The following is a 20812-nucleotide window of genomic DNA, read 5'->3' on the forward strand; positions in this document are numbered from 1 at the left end:
AGGGAACCACATTTGGGAACCACTGTTTCAGATGATCTGCACCACTGCTCCATTCTAGCACAGAAGAAAATCAAGTTTAATGTATTTATAGACTATGCTAACAGTTACCTAAAGTCAAAATAAGCATCTAAAATAATTTACACAATCAAGTTTTAATTATTCATATTATGCAGGTAATATTTCTGGCTTTGTCCTGTTGCTAAGAAATTCCCCAGGAGGGACAAGAACTGACCTCTACCACCCAGGCAGGAGACTGCTATGAGTTAGAATCTCCAGTACAAGATTAACTCTGCCCAAGGGAGTCAGTACTACATCTGTTTTCCAAGGCAGGTAGAGAAAAAGTGCCTCCAGACTTCTGTATCAAAATTTTATGTCTTTGATTTGGATAACAAGAGTTGAATACAATCTGCAAACTAACAAGATTTGAGTAAACAAGTAAGAGAACTTCAATACCTGTATTTCTGATGATGTAATCCAAAATAACTAATCTTTCAAACTGTGACTGAAATTGTTTTCTAATATTCTCAGGCAAAGGGTCAGCTTCAAATTTCCTAAGCCAATATTCAGCCTCCTTGTAACCTTCAACAAATAACTGAAAGGAACCAATCTATAATTTTAAGAACTAGAGTTAGAAAAGAAAGTACAAGAACAAAGAAATTACTTCTTTAATTTCTCACCAGTATCATCATAAAATGTTATATAAACATTATAAGAAAAATAGAAGGGTTAACACTAATTTGGATAAGCCATATTTATCAAACTATTTTTATACACTAACTTTAAACAGCCACATAAAGAATACATAGCAAAGTAAAAATGCTCAACCCTAGGCTTTTAAGGAGCATGGAAGCTATTTTAGGATAACTAAAAAAGAAAATGCACATGTGCCCTCAAGGTGAAAATCTCAACTCAGATTGATGTTTTCTAAAAATATTCATTAAAATGAACTTAATTATAGTGGCCAAATATTACACCTGTCCTGGTCATTTAATAACCATGCATACTTTTATCTTATTGAAGAAATACTTTGGGATTTTTTTTACAACATAAAATATGGAATATATCCTTATTTTTTTAAATGAATTCTTCAACTTTGCAGATTAAAGATCCGGTCACAAATTTTAAAGAATTAATCAATCAATCATAACATGGTTTTAAGTGGTTTTTAAGAAAATCCTTTCCTTGAAGATATGTCTGTTTTAAAAGGCATTTCTGTCATTAACATTACTAAATGTATTTATGGCACAGGACACATGGGTTACCTGGTTGGTCTCATAAATACAAATAACCACAAAGAAAATCTATTCCTTATCCTAACACTATGTTCTTATTGTTGGCCTGAAATTTTAACTATATATCTAAAAGGTTTTCTTTAAAGCACTTAATAAGTAGTATAATGGAAATAATATCTTTCTTTAGTCACACTTAATTTTATCATATCCAAGGAATAACAGGCCTTGTAAAAATTTTCAAACTTCCTCCTTACTTGGAGTATAATTTTAAAAACAATTTAAGTTAACCATGAATTTCTACTCAAATTCTTTTATCTAGATATATGCTAGGTATAGCAACCACAAAACAAAATCACAGGTCACATTACATATATATATACATATATATATATATATATATATATACACACACATATATACAAATTATATATTACATATATTTATATATATAATTATATATATAATTTATATATTTTTTTATATATTTATATTTAATATATAATATATATTATATTATTTATATTATTTATATATATTTATATATAATTATAATATATAATATACAAATTATATATATTATACAAATATATATATATACAAATTACATATATATACAAATTACATATATATACATATACACTTACATATATATATATACACACATACATATATACATTCATATATTACATATACATATTACATACACATACATGTTACATATATATGTATACATATATGTATACACATACACATACATATATATAATGTGAAAATGTAAAATATAAAAAAATAAAAAATATATATAAATTGTATACACACACACACACACACACACACACACACACACACATATATATAAAAGCCTGAAGTTTTTCTAGAATGCCTTCCCATTAACCCTTCCCACTCCTGCTTAGCCAGCTGCTAACCAATCCTTAGGTTTATCTAAAAGTGATAAGAAAAAACAAAATTCATTATGTAGTCCGTAAACAAGAATTACTACCACTTACCTTATACTATGTGCCAGGCACTATACCAAGTACTTGACATGAATTTCTTCATTTTATCTCACAACCTCAAGAGGTAGTTTTTCCCATCCCAGTTTATAGAAACTGGGGCTTAAGGAGTAAGCAACTTGCCCAAGGGCTCAGAGCTAACTGGTAGAGGGGCTGCGAGAGAAACTTAAGTCTGTGCTTTTAGCCATTACTTTATAAAGCCTTAGATGCAAACTCCTCCTGGAAACAGTATCCCCAGTCCTCCAAGCTGGGTTAGACATCTCTCCTCTATCCTCTCTGAGAATTTAACCATCCTAACAGCTTTCTCATATCACACTGAGATTGCTTGTTCACTGAAAGCTCTTTGAGAATGAAAAAACTATTTTCTTTATTATCATATCCACAGCCTACAGCACACAATACTCAGGTAATACATGCTGAATTGTCCCCCCAAATAAAGTTTCTCACAGTAACTTACCTTAGGGGGAAGTCCTATCCGATGGAATTTTCTACCTACTTTTGGCACTTTCTCTAAAGCATACTTTTTGCCTCTAGATTTTGCACGGTCAATTGCACTGTAGTTAAATGTCTCGCTGACAAGCCAAACCACCTAGAAACACACAGTTTAGAAAAATGGTTATGAGAATTTGCATTATAGTGTTTCTACTCATATACACCATGAAACACACTCTAAAGCTATAAATCAGCGAAGTTCAACCCAATCCTAAATGGTGCAGAGAATCTAAACTAGAAAGGCCTAGCGATTTTGCAAAGTCAGTTAAATGGCACATATTTTTGAGAGAGGCACCTTAAAACTGGCCAGTGGAAGAAAGAAGTAATCATTCTGAGATGTAGAATTAGGAATGGATATTCTGAGGAAGTCTTCAAGTAAAAATTCATAAAGGCTAAATAGAAAGAATTTCTAGAACACCGATATTCTTCTGCCTTCTAAATGTTAGTTCTTTCTCTTCTTGTCTTGTCGTCAGCATCATCTAGGCATCAGCAGCCAGGGAGACTTGCTTGGACACTTTGAGCATCTCCCCTAGAATCAATTTATCGGTTACTCATGTCTCCGGGTTACCAAAACAAGGGCTCAACTTCAGGTTCTGTCATCAGAAATATTACTAAAGTGTTCGCAGAGAAGTAGACGATAAATTAGAAGCACACAATGAAAACCAATTTTCTCCTTTACCTTTGTTTTAGGTACAATATTCAGATGCAGCTTTTCATCCACAAGGGAGGCACCAGCTTCAGAAAGGTATCCCTGATTAGGAAGCAGGCAGCCTCTACCGAAGCAGCAAGGGCAGCAGACCTTATGAACATATTTGGTCCATTTTGGATTCAGTTGGCCATAAGGCTCTTCTGATTTGGGTTTAAATACACCAATAATTTTCTATATAAAATAGGAGACATTTTCTGAGACTTTTAATATAGAGAGAGGATAACCCATAAAATGCATTTTGGTAATCTTTTTCTATTTCTTCCCACCAGATTTGGACATAACCCTTAAATATTAAGAGGTTTAGTTCTCATTGTGTTTTTATATCCATTCTCATTTAACAATGTAAAATCAGTAATCCTTTGGGCTAGTAGTTTTCAAACTGTGCTCTCAGCAACACTAGGAAAGGTGAGGGGGAAATGAGAGTAGGGCTCTAAGACCCCCTACCACTTAACTAGATTAACGTTGACTTCACTTGTTTTATTACTGGACTTCCAACTTAAGAAAGGGTTCTGTTGATTTCATAATGTTTGAAAACTACTGCTCTAGGTCAGATAGTATCTATTAAATATCCATATTATGTGTTTATTTATCAGCTACTTTCTCACTAGATGTACATTCTAAAGGGCAAGGACTTTGTTAGGGCTGTATCCCAAGTACTCAGAACAGTGCCTGGTACACGGTAGGCATTCAAGCATTTGTTAAATGAACTAATAAAGCCAATGACAAAAAGTCATCTCTAAAATATAAAGGTAATGATAGGATATAGTGAATATCTATGTTGTCAGATTCTCCTACCCTAATCTTTTTCCAGTTATTTTTTTTGTGAATCAATTTTAAATAAATTTTCTCCTCTTAAAAAAAAAATTTGCCCATGGATGTCTAAAGTCTATAATCTTTATTACTGGTCTGATAAAATATATTCATATTAAATTTAGAGGGTGAATTATCCTTAGACAAGAAATAAAAATCTTACTATAATTTTAAGTATATAATTGCTTTATAATGCAATAAAATCTGAGTCACTAGTAAAAAGTTAAAAAGAAAAAATTACTAAATCAAACTTGGAGGAAAGACTGAGAGACTGACATTACTATATATATATATTTAAATCCCAAAAAAGACTGTTTTAAAATGTAAGTTGGATCTTTGCAAAGAGTATTAGGATGAAATCATAACCTTTTTTACTCCTGAAGAAAGAACTGCTGGTTATGTATCATTCAGGAAGCTTTTAAAGATAATAATACAGATTTCTGAAAATCTAGACTAATTGGAACAAAGTCCCATATCAACTTCTCTTTTCTGCCCTAGAATTCTACTTTGGTTCATTTCACAATGTCACATTCCAATGCCTTCAAGCTTCAGGCTGCCCAGGTTCCTATGGCATAATGCTGGCAAAAATATTCCTAGGGCAAGCCTTTGAAAGTTTAAATTTCTACTTTGCTTGGCTAATATAGATACTGTAAAGTAAGGACTTACGAATATAAACTCAACAAATCTATAGCTGAATGTGAACATTCCGTAATTGCTTGAAACCAAGTACTAAAATAGTAGGAAAGCAAACTGTGACTTAAAATGAATAGTGCTATTTCTAAATAGCAGAATGCTCTAGTTAAACACAAAATAACCCCCCACCTTTATTTTTGAAAAGAGGGTGCAATCAGATTTATTAGGAAAATAGCTTCAGAACCTCATAATGACTCCACATTTAAATTAGTGTTTTCCAAAAATTTCTGTTATATACAGTAGATCTGTGAAATTCTCACCCTCTTAGGATCCTTCACAAAGTAACTTCCACTTGAACCTTGAGAGATTCTTTCTGGAAAAACTCCAAATTCTATTGCTTGCTCTGCTTTCAATATAACATCAGCAAATTCAGGATCATCCAGGAATGTATTCAATGCTGAAGAACCAACAATTATTGCATTAAAAAATCAATGTTGATATAGAACGTGACGAAGAAAGGCCAGCTATGAGAATGCTTGTGATAGGGACCTGGGATACTGGGTTAGGTGATTAGCATTAGGACATTAAGGTGCAGAAGAACAAAAGCCATCACATGGCTTCCAGGATGCTCCTTCTCTAGGTTTAAGAAAAAATGTAGTCAAGTATCCTATGGGCTGCTTGGATCCTCGCTTTTTTCCCCCAACCCCACTTCTCTTTAAAGTTCAAGTACTGACGCATGAAAAACGAAATCCCTATTTGTTGAAATAATCATACTAATACCTCCGATTGCTCTGAATTCCTCCTCTCTTCCAGTGATTCTGTTCTCCATTCCACCTCCCCTTCCAGCTGTGGTCACACCTCAGATCTGTCATCACCAATACCTGCAACCTCCCCACACCTTTCCATTTCAAGCACCTTTCATCTTCCTCGTTCGTTCCCTCTAGTACCCTGAGTTCAAAAATTATTCCATCCCACTAGGACCCACGAGGCACTGACCTCCCATGTTGCTACTGATCTCTGCGTCCTCACATCCCTCGCCGGCCAGCTTAATTAAATTACGGGCAGGCATCATATAATCACTCTTCTTTTCCTCCCTCCCCTTATCATGGTCACCTGAAGAAATCCCATTAAACTCAACTGGTTAAACTCAACTTTCTGCAGAGTACACCTAGGCCTGGATAGCTGAACTTGACGATACAAACATACACAAACACAAGGCCTGAGAGCTCACTTTAATGTAAATTCATCCCCACAAACCTCAGGTGGGTCCTTCATGCCACCTGGGAAGCACACTACGTTCCTGTTTCGGACTGAATCTTTGTGTCCTCCCAAGATATGTTCAAGCCCTAACTCCCCATGGAATTGTACTGGGAAATGGAGTCTGTGGGAGGTAATCAGGTTTAGGTGAGGTCATGAGGGTAGGGCCCCCACAACAGGATCGGTGCCAAGAGCATGCTCTCTCTCGCCCTGTGCCATGTGAGGACACAATGAGAAGGTGGTCATCTGCCAGCCAGCAGGAAAGCCTTGATCTTGGACTCATCTTGGACTTCCCAGCCCTGATCGTGAAACTTCATCTTAGACTTTCCAGCCTCCAAGACTGGGAGAAATAAATGTCTGTTGTTTAAACCACTCAGTCTATGGTATGTTGTTCTAGTAACCTGAACTAGGACAACTCCTGGTACCGTTTCTCCCACTGTTCTGGGCAACTCTCTCATAACCTCCCCCCTCTTCACATTTCCAACACTCCCTCTTTCTCAGACGATCCTTAACAGATGCAATCAGAAATCAGTATCATCAGCACTCCACACCACATCTGCCCACAACATCCTGTCTTCCACCTGTTACTACAGACGAACTAAGCTTGAAGATCAACTCATCCACTTTGTGTCCTAGACCCTATCTCTTCCTGATGATTCCAGGACATTTCTTCAGCAATCCTTCCCTGCATCAATATTTCCCTCTTTATTGGACCACTTCTATCACCATACTAGGCATGCTGTAATTTTTCTCAGCCTAAATCTACTTACTCCCACGTTACTCCTAGATATTCCCTCATTTCTTTGATCCCCTGTATAGCAGAAGGTCTCTATAGTTATTTACATTTAATATCTCCAACATTTCTTCCTCGATTCTCTCTTGAACCCATTTCAATTAGGTTTCTGTCCCAACCACTCCATTGATAAAACTTTTGTTGAGGTACACAGTGACATCCATATTGCTAAATCTAACCTCAGAACTTATCTTCCTTGACCAGTGCCACCATTTGACCCTGTTAATCACTCCTTCCTCCTTCACATGGCTTCCAGGATGCCCCTTTTCCAGGTTTTTCCATTTCATTGGCTCCTCTTTTTCAGTCTCTTTGTTGGCTCACTTTTACCTCGTGACAGTTTACCTTTAGGATGCCCCAGATTCAGTTCATGGTCCTCTCCTCTTCGTTATCAACACTGATGACTCCCAAATTTATTTGTCAAGCCTGGACTTCTACCTTCAACTCCAGACTACGATATTCAACATCTCTACTTGGATGTTTAACGGACAGCTCAAATTTTACCACCCAAAACTCAATTCTTCTCTTTATAACTCCACCTGACTGCTTCCCTCTCAGGTTTCCCTATTTCAGTTATTGGCAACTCCAAATCTTCCAGTTGCTCATGGAAATCCTTGGAATCACCCATGATCTTATACTCTCACCTCCAACATCTAATCCATCAGTAGTTTGCATGGTTCTACCTCACACGAACATCCAGAATCCAATCACCTCTCACCATCTCCATTCCTTCCATGTGATTCAAGGGACTATCAACTCTCACCTAGATTATTGTAAGACTCTCTTAACTGCTTTCCCTCTTTCACCCATGCCTTCTCTATACTTGACAGAGAAGCTAGAGTAATCATTTTTTTTAAGTTTATTTAAGAGAGAGAGAGAGAGCAAGCGTGCACATGTACACATGAGCAGGGGAGGAGCAGAGAGAAAGGGAGAGAGAGAATCCCAAGCAGGCTCCTCTCTGTCAGCACAGAGCCTGACATGGAGCTCAATCCCACTAACCATGAGATCATGACCTGAGCCGAAACCAAGAGTCAGGTGCCCCAACCCAGAACTTTTATAGTTCTTGGAACATAACAGGTAATCAATAAACACTTGCAAAATGAATGAACAATTAATCATTTAAAGTGGTACACAAGGCAAAAATTACTCATATTTTACTTTGGAAGGTATTTAAATGCTATTACATGCATTCAACATTATGAAAATTCAAAACATAAACTTATTTTAAAATTTGCCTTCATTTAGACAGAAATACATTTTTTTTTTTTACTAATTTTTAAAAGTATGTGCTAAGAAAAATGCTACAAAAAGTACTATTGGGCATATTTAACCTACTTAAATGAATAAATAATCCAAGTATTTTAGTTACATCACTACAATTGATGTGCTAATTCCTAATCCTTCTTATCTATCCCGTGAAAATAATTAAGAATGGAGAAACTTAGTCTTTCTTTATTCACTGTATATCCTGAGCACCTGGATGAGGAGTCAGCATTTAGTGGGTACTTAATATTTAATTGAATAAATGAAGTATTATTTATGTACTAGAATATGCCAGTAATAATGATCATTAGTCAAATGAGATTCTTCTAGGCGAAGCATCTTTTTTTTTTTTTTTTTTTTTTTTTTTTTTTAAGTTTGTTCATTTTGAGAGAGTGAGTCGGGGAGGGGCAGAAAGAGGAAGACAGAGAATCCCAGGCACTGTCAGTGCAGAGCCCGACACCGGGCTTGAACAAAGGAACCATGAGATCATGACCTGAGCTGAAGTCGAACACTTAACCGACTGAGCCACCCAGGTGCCCCTAGGCTAAGCCTCTTAATAAGAAAGAAGTTGGAAAGGTTTTTTTTTTCAACTTTTTTTTTTTTTTTTTTTTTTTTTTTAATTTTTGGGACAGAGAGAGACAGAGCATGAACGGGGGAGGGGCAGAGAGAGAGGGAGACACAGAATCGGAAACAGGCTCCAGGCTCCGAGCCCTCAGCCCAGAGCCTGACGCGGGGCTCGAACTCACGGACCGCGAGATCGTGACCTGGCTGAAGTCGGACGCTTAACCGACTGCGCCACCCAGGCGCCCCTGGAAAGTTTTTTATTTCAACCCTGCCCCTAGCACTAGTGTACTTTTTACAATACGTCACTAGGAGGTGGTCTTCGGGGAAATGTTTAAACACTTTCAACAAGACATCACTACTTTTTTTGTGATCCTTTTATTTGGAAGCGAAACAATGTATAAGCTTCTTCCTTTTCCAGAAATTAAGTCTCCTGTAGTTTCACACCATGTCCTAGACCTGCTATCTGGAGCAAAACAAAAGCGTACTTACTCCTTTCTCTCCAGGAAGAGCCCTTCAAAAAGCTGACGATCATTTCATGTTCCCCTAAGTCTCCTCTACTCTTGCCTCCTCCCATATGGAAGTGTTTTCAGGCTTTTCAGCACACGAGTTGCCCTCTTATTTCACGCCTCAGGTTTCCAATGTGCCCCCTTATGAAATATGGTCTCCAGAATCAAGCAACCCATTGCAGGGAATAGACATATCTCTCAGCATTGACAGTATACCAAAATGAGAAGCACTCTGGTGTCACATTAGTTGTTTAGAAATCTGGTCATACTACTAATACATACTGAACTTGGACCACTCTTGGTCTCTCCCATGCTGTACTTGAGCAGTTCTTGTGGAAACTACGTGTAGACTTGGCCAGTATTACTATTAAATGTTACCAAACTGTTTCACAGGCTAAGCTTTATGAGTTCATCATGTAACAACCTGCCTTTGGTGCTCTCATGGAGCCCATGCTTATACTCTGAATAATAGTAATAATCATTTTCAGTTATAATAATTTTATAATTATTATTATATTAATAATAAGCAATATAATAATTATTATTATAATAACTGCATACTAATTCAGTTTCAACCAAAATCAGATTAAGCAGAACCATTCCTATAAAATCAGCCAGGATGTTCTTAATCCCTTTCTCTTTAATTTGTCCCTTATTGAGCAACTCTTTTAAATAAATGAGATAATCTCCCCACATGAAAATGGGCGTTCTTTGAAGATGTCCTGGAATTACCATCACTATCTGGAATGACGCTTAAAAGACAACTGGTCCTGCTATCCAAATTGCTGCTGGAAAAAACGACTACCTACCAACTGTTCTAAAATCAAAGAAACTGTTTTTTAGGAGATAATTTTTCTTGAACTCATAACTCACAATTACATTCTAAAGCTTTCTTCATTTACTTAACTGTACATGTGGCAATTAGTTTAAGTTGGAGGATCTCTCCAAAACTTATGGCGCTTCATGCTGTGAGTGCTCTGGAGATTTGGGCTGAAGGCCTGTCGTCATTGCTAGTTTTGATTTTTAATAGTTGAGGGGCATGGTTAGTTACATTTTCTTTAATGAAGAAAACCTTTTTTTCCGGCAAAATTACTGTTGCTCCTTTTAAGGAATAAACTATTAGGGTTTTGATTTGTCTCTGTATCAAAGGATTTTCTGAGGAAAATCTCAATTCCACCTCTGTGCATTCCCTTCGGGTCTCCTCTAAGAAGCGGTGACCTTCTAGTCCAGCTCTGGTCCCGTCTGAGCTCCTCACTTTCACCAGATATCCAGCACACACTCTCAACATTTGCCAGTGCTGTTCCCCAGTATGTTCCAAGCTTCCTTCCCAGGCTAATTCTTATTGATCCTTCAACTCCATCTGATCACTTGCAACACTGTAACAAAATGATCCAAATCCAAGAAGGGCAGACATTTTTGTTTTGCTGATATATTCCAAGTGCTTAAAACAGTGCCTGGTACATAGTAGGCCCTCAATAAGCCTGAAAATTATTTATTAACAAACTCTGCCCTTAACCACATGTAAGCCTTATCACTGGTCCTTTAGGAAGCAGAATCGAAAATGGAATTAAGAGAATCCAGTTTATAAACCTTTCATATAAGGACATGTGGCAACGTATCAAAACAAGCCCCTCCTCACTTGAGGGTTGGGTTGTATCTTACCCACTGACCAGAATTTTCTAAAGAGAAAAGTCGTTAGCTCACCAGTCTGCTGATCTGAACACTGCCTCGGAGGTTCAAGTGCCCGTCATCCTTCAGGCCTCGAGTTGGATGCTCCTTCCTCTGCTAAGTGTTCCCAGGCCCCTAAATCCAGGGCACAGCTCAATGGAATCCTCAGTTCTCCCCACCCAAATAGATCAGCTGTGGGAACTGTCTGTTTTAATTGACCATTCCCTCCATTACTATAAAGCTCTGTGGGACAAGGCTGGTGACTGGACATCCATTTGCTATCCGGTCACCACTGTGTCCCGAGGCCTCCACTTCCACTGGCACACAGCAGGCACTCAAGCATTTGAGAATGATGCATCTCAGCAATAGACGGAAAACAAAGAATAAGCGTCTTCTAATTACTGGTTGAGCAATAACCGCTTGACAGTGAGAGGTAGCTGCTCACCATCTTTCAATAGCTCAGTTATGGATAACTGTCAAGACGCATAGGATGTCTACCCTTCTAATATTGTCCTCTAAATTCAGCCAGATTATCAGTGTCTAGGATCTGGATCTGGCAATACTGAGAGCACCGTCCATTAGAATTCCTTTATTAAAATGGGCTTCAAGGAGGTTATGAGAAATACTCCTATGAAATTCATCACTTTTATTACAAAGATACTATTCAGTACACAGTCTCTTCTCCAAAAGATACACGACAGGTTATCCTTTGTCAGGTCAGTTTAGATTCCAATAGCTACTTTAACTTTATGGGCACACTGTGCTTCTTTCTGTAACCTTAAACATCAGATTTGTGGGCTGCCTGCAGCAAGCATCTCCTGTGCATGCTGTGTACTATGATGGCCTCCACCTTATTTATTTCATTACCTCAGTTCCCACCCTCGTCTTTCTTCCTTGTTTTTAAATGATGCTATTTTGTTCATACATTTATAAGCCACCATGAATCATTAAAAGGCTTTTAAATACACACTTCCGTTGACTTTGGCAGTTCCTAGTATATTCTAACACCATTCTCTACTTGTAGGCTCTCCAACGAAACTGCTAAGTGCTCCTGGTTTGTGTTAACTGGGATCCTGGAAAAGTCACTTCACCTCTCTGTGCTTCCTTAAAATGAGAATAAAAAATAAAACTCACTTCGTGGGGTTAGTTACATATTAATATAAGTGAAGGGCACAGAACTATGCCCTTCATATACTGTTACCTAGGTATTATCTTTATGACTCTCCAACTCACTGCTTAAAATGACAACTAAGGAATGAATGCCACTAATCTTTCTACTTTGACACTGACCCAACAATACTATGTTTATGCTGGTTCCAGACTGTCAATGTCTTGCTCAAGTAAAGGTAACAGATACTCTTCCACGTAAAGCTCCTATTTACATAGACAAAATAGTTAAGCATAAAGGCTCATGCATTGAGCGTAAGATAAATGATGTTAATATTAATCTAAACGCAAGAATTTCTTAGAACTAGTGAGGTGGCTTCATGGAAATTGGATGCTAAAGGACAAAGGAAGTTAATGGAACTCGCCTGGGCGGCTCAGTCGTTAAGCTTCTGACTTTGGCTCAGGTCATTATCTCGCAGTTTGAGTTCGAGTCCCACACTGGGTGAGCTCAAGCCCTGCTTTGGCTAAAACATGAGCCCTGGGTGAGCCCCAGTTCTCTGTCTCTGTCTCTCTCTCTCTCTCTGCCCCTCACTGACTTGCACGCTCTCTCTCTAAATAAATAACTTAAAAATCTAGTTACATTACTCAATCATAAGCTTGTTAGGAAACTGGTTTGAAATGTTTAAATACTTATTGAAATTCAAAACGATTTTTAAATCCATTAAAAACAAGACCTCCATTAACAAATCACCAAAAGTAACAACTATTTTACAATACTTGGGATCTACAGCAAAATGGAAAAAGTGCAGGACACAAAGAGAAGGACTAGGCTCAGTCTGGCTTTACCACTTCCTGTATACTTGCCTGTGGCTTACCTCTGAACTTCTATGTACTAGTCACTACAGTTTTATTCATTTTCAATTCCCACAACAAGAAGTAACAACTAACTTGCCGTGCTGCTGTAAGAATTAATGAACTACACAAAGAGAGATCTCCGCAAACTGTATACGGTGATATAAATAAATTATTACCATTTTGGAACGCAGGAATTCTCTTTAGTAATCCATTTGTATTATGAGTACTATATTCTATCCCAGTTACTTTTTCTAGCCTTAATACTATTTGTTTACAAAATCTCACTTTCAGGGGCACCTGGGTGGCTCAGTCAGGTAAGCATCGGACTCAGGTCATGATCTCATGGTCCTGAGACTGGACCCCACACAGGGCTCTGTGCTGGCAGTACAGAGCCTGCTTATGATTCCCTCTCTCTCCCTCTCACTCAGGGTTTCAGGCTCTTTTAAACTCTAGCTACACAGGTAAATTTAAGGCAGCAAAAGGGAAGCTAGCCACACAGATCTTAGTTACTTCACAGAAGGGATTCTAGGTAATACAGAAACACATCACACAGCTGGGGGAATGTGGGTCCATCTGTGATCATCACATTTGTTCTGTTCAACGTTGTCCTGTCAATGCACCTGTTAGCTAACACAGTGGCAACAGACCTGCATGTCAGACCAGTCTGCTAAAGCTTTATTCATGAAACACCTGAACAGGAAATCGTCTGCTTCTCCCAGGCCTCTCCGATGTATCTGCTTGAGAGTGTCTGAATGTTCAGTTCAGCTACGACTTGAATCACCTATTCCATCCAAACTTCCTTAAATTGTGGGAGGCCCATTAGTGTACTGACAGCAGGCCATGTAAAATCTAAAGACTCCAGAAAGACTAAGCAGGAGTAATGACAAGTACAATTTCTGTGGCTTTTCTTCAAGCTGTCACCCAGGGAGTTCTACAGGCACAGTGCACACACCATCTCACTTAAACCATCCTAACCACCGACAAATAGGTGTTATCCGAATTTTACAAACTAGCCCGTCTCATCTCCAGCTATGATTCATACAAGCCCACTCTGTTTTACTATCAGATTAGGCTAACTCGACTCGACCTGCCAAAAAAATCCTTCATCGACAAATACCCATGCCTGCAATAGCATGCTGACCCTTTATTAATTTTCAACATCCTATCAATTATCCTCTTTTCCACCTGAGGCTGCCAGTCCATTCGACAGTGAAAAAGTCCCCGCCCCCTTCTTAAAGTACAAGAATAGAAATGGTTCCAGAAAGAAAACTTTGCGCACGAGATAGCAGCTGGAGAAATTCAACTGCCTCTGCCCCCTCTGGCTAACGTCACAATAACATTAACTGCAACAAGTTTTGAAACGTGTCCCAGTGGCAACTAGATATTCTTGCTCTCCGGCTCTCTGCCGTCATCCATCTGCCTGGCAAATTCACAACTCCGGGAACTTTCCTGATAGTTCAGGCTTCTTATTCCAAAACTCAAGTCCAAACTTGAGAAAACGACTTACGTCATGTTACCATGCTAAGTTTGGGTTGTTTTTTTTTTTTTTTTTTTTTTCCGTGTCTGATTGCAAAAGTTGAGGCTTACTCTTAGGCGAGGCCTCAAGGGTCAGAGTTTAACGACAACCTCGGGCCTTAAGTGAGCTGGCCTAAGGCCCCTGGAAAAGGTGCAAGGAAACTGGGGAGCAGAGAGAAAGGGAAGGTGTCCAAGCTTCGACCGGCCCCGGGTCTGTGCTCCGCATGGGAGGGATGCCCGGCTAACTGCCTCTCCTACCAGGCAAGGGCTGGTGTGGGACAGAGGTGGGACCCCGGGAGGGGCTGGGCGGCGACGCGCGCGCAGGGACGACCGCGGGGTGGAGATCGGGGCCGAGTCGCACCTGCACCCAGGGGCGGTTTCCGGTTCGGGTGGGTGGGCGAGCCCCGGAGGACCCCCACGCCCCAGGAGGAGCGGCTGGGCGCGTCCCGGGACGGGAGCAGCAGTTCCTCGTCTCCAGCCTCGCGAGGGGAGGCCGCGCCCTCCTCGCCGGCAGCCTCCACGAGCCTGACGGCGCTCCCGGGGGCGCCCTTAGGCGGCTGGGCCCAGGCGAACCGCGGCAGCAGCGGCTCCCGCTCCTCGTCGTCCTCCTCCTCCAAGCTCCCGCCGCCGGCTGACGCCCGCAGCCCGGGCTCGGAGGACTCCGCCATGGCCTCCCTCCGTGCCGTCCGCGCTGGGACCAGCTCAGAGAGGCGAGCTGCCCGGCTCTGGTCTCGACATCGCGGGGGACCGGAGCCGCTGGGTCGGGGCGAGGTCACCTCACAAACTCGCGGCCCCGCTCCGCGCGGGCCCGGCGGTTGTCCCCGCGCAGCCGCCAGCCGCGCCCCACCTCGGGCCAACCCTGCGCCTGCGCAGAAGGGCGGGGGCGGAGGTAGGCGGGGCGCGGGGCGGGGCCGCCACCTGCCGCTGTTAGCGCCGGAAGATGTGAAGCGGGGTGGGTGTCTTGGGGCGGTTGGCGTTCATTTACCTCCGCCTAGGAGCCCCACCCCCCCCACCCCCGGAACCCCAATCAGCCTCTCCTCCACCGCAGAATTTTCTCAAAGAGTTTACCACCGTCATTATTTCTGTGACTAACTTTTGTTACTTCCACTACAAGCCCATGAGAGCAAGGACCTTGTTCTTTGTTCAGACATTTTGGATATTGGTTGTATTTTGTCTCTTTTTATTATGACTAATTTAGCTAGAAGCTTATCATTTTTAAGAATCTTTTCAAAAAGCCATTTTTTGGTTCCACTGATTTTCTGTTTTCTAGTTCACTGATATTTGTGCTTATTATTTCCTTCTTGCTACGTAATTGGGATTTGATTTCCTCTTCTTTTTCAAGTTGGGTAGAGTAGAAGAGTGTATTGTTGATTTTGGACCTCTCTAATTTTTTAAAATATAAGTGTTTAAAGCTATGCCTTTCCCTCTATGCACTGCTTTATCTGCATCCACAATTTTTGCTATGTTGTGCTTTCATTTTCATTCATTTCAAAATTCATTTTATTTCCTGTATGGTTTCTTTTTGACTGCTTTGAAGTGTGTGTGTAATTTCCAAATATTTAGGGGTTTTCCTAGAAATCATTAATTGATTTCTAATTTAATTGTGCTGTGGTCAGAGAAGATACACTAAGATTTCAACCTTTTTTGAAGTTTATTGAGACTTAATTTCATAGCTCAGCATATTATCTACCTTAGTGAACATTCTATGTGCTCTTTAAAAAGAATGTGTATTCTTGGGAATGCAAGCTGGGGCAGCCACTCTGGAAAACAGTATGGAGGTTCCTCAAAAAACTAAAAATAGAACTACCCTAGACCCAGCAATTGTACTACTAGGCATTTATCCATGGGATGCAGGTGTACTATTTTGAAGAGACACATGCACCCCTATGTTTATAGCAGCACCATCAACAATAGCCAGAGTATGGAAAGAGCCCAAATGTCCATCGATGGATGAATGGATAAAGATGATGTGGTATATATATATACAATGGAGTATTACTTGGCAATCAAAAAGAATGAAATCTTGCCATTTGCAACTACGTGGATGGAACTGGAGGGTATTATGCTAAGTGAAATTAGTCAGTCAGAGAAAGACAAAAATCATAGGACTTCACTCATATGAGGACTTTAAGAGACAAAACAGATGAACATAAGGGACAGGAAACAAAAAAATATATAAAAACAGGGAGGGGGACAAAACAGAAGAGACTCATAAATATGGAAAACAAACTGAGGGTTACTGGAGGGGTTGTGGGAAGGGGGATGGGCTAAATGGGTGAGGGGCATTAAGGAATCTACTCCTGAAATCATTGTTGCACTAGATGCTAACTAATTTGGATGTAAATAAAATAAAATAAATAAAATAAAATAAAATAAAATAAAATAGTACAGAGATCAATCAATCAATAAAAAGACTGTGTATTCTGCAGTTGAGTGGTTCTATAACTATCAATTGTTTCTATAAATATCAATTCAGTATTTATAGTGTTATTTGCATCAACTATATCCTTATGGATTTTAAATATAGTTACTCTATCACTCACTGAGATGAGGGTTACAATCTAACTATGATTGTAGATTTGTCTATTTCTTCTTTTAGTTTGGTGAGGTTTTGCTTCATACATATATATATATATGTACATACATATATATACACGTACATATATATATTTAATGTGTATTTATTTTTGAGAGAGAGAGAGCATAAACAGGGGAGGGGAAGAGAGAGTGAAGGGATAGAAGATCCAAAGTGGGCTCTGTGCTGAGAGCACAGAGCCTAAAGCAGGGCTTAAACTCATGAACCATGAGACCATGACCCAAGCCGAAGTCAAATGCTTAACTGACTGAGCCACCCAGGCACCCCTGCTTTATATAGTTTTGAAATTGTGGTATTAGGTGTAGACACAGGTTTTTTTTATGTCTTCAGTTAGGTTTTTATTTCTTCCTGATGATTTGGCCCTTTCCATCCCTTGTAATACTCCTACCTTGAAGTCTATATTGTCTGACAGTAATAAAATCACTCCACTTTTCTTAGGCTTACTGTTTGCCTGGTAAATCTTTTTCCATCCTTTTCTTTTCAATATATTTGTGTCTTTACGTATGCATGTTTGTAAATAAGTATATATCTCCTGTAAATAACTTATAATTGGTTCTTGGTTTCATTATTTACATTTAGTCTGATAATTTCTGCCTTTCAATTGGTGTTTTTAGTTTACTTACATTTAATGTAATATTAATGTGTTTGGATTTCGTTTACTGTCGTTTGCAATTTGTATTTTATTTTTTTCATAATTTTTGTTCCTCTGTTCTTCTTTTCTTGCTTTCTTTTGGGTTAATCATATTTCTTCATATTTCATCTTAGTTCCTCTATTGACCTGCTAAACCTCTTTACATTAATTTTGAGTGTTTATTCTAGCACTTACTGTATGCACCCTTAAATTATCTCAGTGCACATAAAGCTTATACTGTAGCATTTGATGTAAAATATAAGAACCTTGCAAAAGGGTCATTCTATTTATCCCCCATCCTTTATGTTATTGTTGTCACATATATTAGACCCACATATATTTAAATATAGTGAATAAGTTTTGTCTTAAACAATTACGTGTCTTATAAAGAAATTAAGAAAAGAATGTATTATCTTTTATATTTGCCCGCATATTTACCATTTCCAGTGTTCTTCCTTCCTTCCTGAAGATCTGAGTTTCCAACGAGTATAATTTACCTTCCCTCTGACGAATTTTTTAAAGGACTTCTGGTAAAGTAAATCCATTGGTGATAAATTGTAAATTTTCATTGATCTGAAGTTATCTTTATTCCTCCTTCATTTTTAAGTTTTATTTCAGAGAGAGAGAGAGAGAGAGAGAGAGAGAGAGAATCCCAAGTAGGTCCATGCCCAGTGTGCAGCCCCAGGCAGGGCTCTATCCTACAACCCTGGGATCATGACCTGAGCCAAAATCAAGAGTAATTTCATTGTCCTCTACCCTTCATTTTATCTGAATTATGTCCTTCCACACACCCAGCCAGCTTGCACTAGGTTATTTTTTTCTAGCTGCCTTTAAGATTTTTTCTTAATCCTTGCTTTTCAATAGCTTGACCATGACGCTCTTGATATGAATTTCTTTATCTATATCCTGCTTGAGTTTTGCTTAGGTTGCTCAGACCTGCAAATTTATGTATTCCAGAAAAATTGGAAAAATCGCAGCCATTATTTGTTCAAGCTTTTTTTTCTATGCCATTCTGGGATACCTATTATATATATAGATACGTTAGACTCTTTGATATTGTCCTGACATTAGGGCTCTATTAATTTTTTTCAATAGTTTTTAAAAAATTTTTCTTGTTTTTATTTTGAGACAGAGAGAAAAAGCATGAGCGAAGGAGGGGCAGAGAGAGAGAGACAGAGAATCCCAAGAAGGCTCTATACTGTCAGCATGGAGTCTGATGCAGGACTCAAAGCCACGAAATGTGAGATCATGACCTGAGCTGAAATCAGGAGTTGGATGCTTAACCCAGTGAGCCACCCAGGTGCCCCAACAGTTTTTAGCTCTGTTTTTCAGATAGTATAATTTCTCATTACCTGTTTTTAAATTCACCAACCCTTCAGCCATTCTAATTAGCAATTAAACCTACTCAGTGGGCATATTTCAAATTTTGTACTTTTCAGTTCTAGAATTTCCATTTGGTTCTTTTTTTTTTTTTAAGAGTTTCTATATATCTGCTAACATTTTTCATCTGTTAATTCATTACGGCATATATATTTTTATTTTTATTTTTATTTTTATTTTTATTTTTATTTTTATTTTTTTAAATGTTTATTTATTTTTGAGACAGAGAGAGACAGAGTGCAAGTGGGGGAGGGGCAGAGAGAGAGGGAGACACAGAATCTGAAACAGGCTCCAGGCTCTGAGCGGTCAGCACAGAGCCCGACGCGGGGCTCGAACCCATGAACCGCGAGATCATGACCTGAGCCGAAGTTGGACGCTCAACCGACTGAGCCACCCAGGCGCCCCGGAATATATATTTTTAAGTCCTTGAATATATGTATAGGTGTTAAGTCTTTGCTAATTTTTGTATCTGAGTTATCTTAGAGTCAGTTTCTATTGATTACTTTTTTTCTTGACTATGAGTCAAACTTTCCATTCTTTCCCATTTCTTTCCCATTTCCCATTTCTTGCATATATGTTACCTTTTTATGGATGTTGTATATTGTGGATGATATATTGTATCATCACATTGTATATTGTAGATTCAATTATCTTCCTCTGATGAGTGTTGATATGTTCTGGTATGTAGTTAACTAAACTAGGGTCAAATTCCACCTGAAAATTCTGATCATTTCTTTCAACAATCCTGATGCTGCTTTTTGCTGGGCTCCGTGGAGTCTCCCTTATGCACTCAGAGTTTAAGAATCAACCAATTTTTCAGGTGGGGTATATGTGTAGATTTTGGAGCTTTCTCCCTCTGTTATTCCTTCCTTTTCAGGATTTCTCTCCTCAATTTTCAGCTGTCTTGGGAACCCCAGACTCCATTCTTAAGCTATTAAGACTGTGGCTTTCTGATTGAGTTCCCACTGTACTGTACTGTACTTTCACAGAACAGACTAAGCAGTGATTTCACATGAAAAGATGTATAAGCATAAATCACACTTGTTATATTTCAATTCTTTGATGAGTGGCCATCCCTTCAATCACTGCCTGACTGCTTTTGGTTGCTTTCCAGTATCCTCAAAAAAAATTTTTTTATTAAAATTTTTTTAAACGTTTATTTATTTTTGAGAGAGAGAGACAGACAGACAGAGCGTGAGTGGGGGAGAGGCAGAGAGAGAGGGAGACACAGAATCTGAATGAAGCAGGCTCCAGGCTCTGAGCTGTCAGCACAGAGCCTGATGCAGGGCTCAAACTCACGAACCACAAGATCATGACCTGAGCCAAAGTTGGACACTCAACCTACTGAGCCACCCAGGCGCCCCAGTAATTGTTTTTATATTTTCCCCAAAGTTTATCATTTTTATCTATAAAGGATTAGTCTGATATAACTTCCTCTGACCTATTTTTTTTGGAAATGTATCCTTTAGTGTATTCAAAATGTATTCAAAAATGAATATTTTTGTCAGTAGTTTACATGTTAGCATAGGAATATTACTTATTGTTAGATAAGGCAGGGTTCCGCATCAGTTCTATTTGTAGTTTTAGTTTTTATAGGCATAAACATTGAGAAAATCTGTTCAAATAAATAGATGAACATGGGAAACATTTTATAATAGCAATGTCACTCAAATCTTTGATCTTCTTTCAAAATATATGCTAAACATCACAGAGTTTTTTATTTCATTACCCCAAATTATTTTTATGATCAATCATCAGTTACCTCATTCAGGTCCTCCTTTGAGTTTTTCA

General features: G+C 38.8%; 1 protein-coding gene across 7 annotated transcripts in view; it reads right to left on the reverse strand.

The window, feature by feature from the left end:
* The window catches only part of PI4K2B (phosphatidylinositol 4-kinase type 2 beta), a 32021-nt gene extending 16748 nt beyond the window's left edge, over window positions 1-15273 (reverse strand). For 5 of the 7 annotated variants that reach the window (XR_006217059.1, XR_006217060.1, XM_042984836.1 and 2 more), the window contains exons 1-5: window positions 14776-15273; window positions 5210-5346; window positions 3417-3617; window positions 2703-2834; window positions 454-607 (exon numbers count right to left, since the gene is read on the reverse strand). Coding sequence is in view for 5 of the 7 variants with exons in the window: in XM_042984836.1 (XP_042840770.1) it covers window positions 454-607; window positions 2703-2834; window positions 3417-3617; window positions 5210-5346; window positions 14776-15082 (931 nt within the window). In the remaining 2 variants the exon portion in view is untranslated. Of the gene's footprint in view, window positions 1-453; window positions 608-2702; window positions 2835-3416; window positions 3618-5209; window positions 5347-9252; window positions 9724-14775 lie in introns of those variants that run through there. The other 2 variants (XM_042984838.1, XM_042984837.1) reach the window with 2 other exon arrangements.
* Window positions 15274-20812: the final 5539 nt, after the last annotated feature.

The sequence above is a fragment of the Panthera tigris genome, chromosome B1 (genome assembly GCF_018350195.1).
Source record: "Panthera tigris isolate Pti1 chromosome B1, P.tigris_Pti1_mat1.1, whole genome shotgun sequence".
Classification (NCBI taxonomy): Eukaryota; Metazoa; Chordata; class Mammalia; order Carnivora; family Felidae; genus Panthera; species Panthera tigris.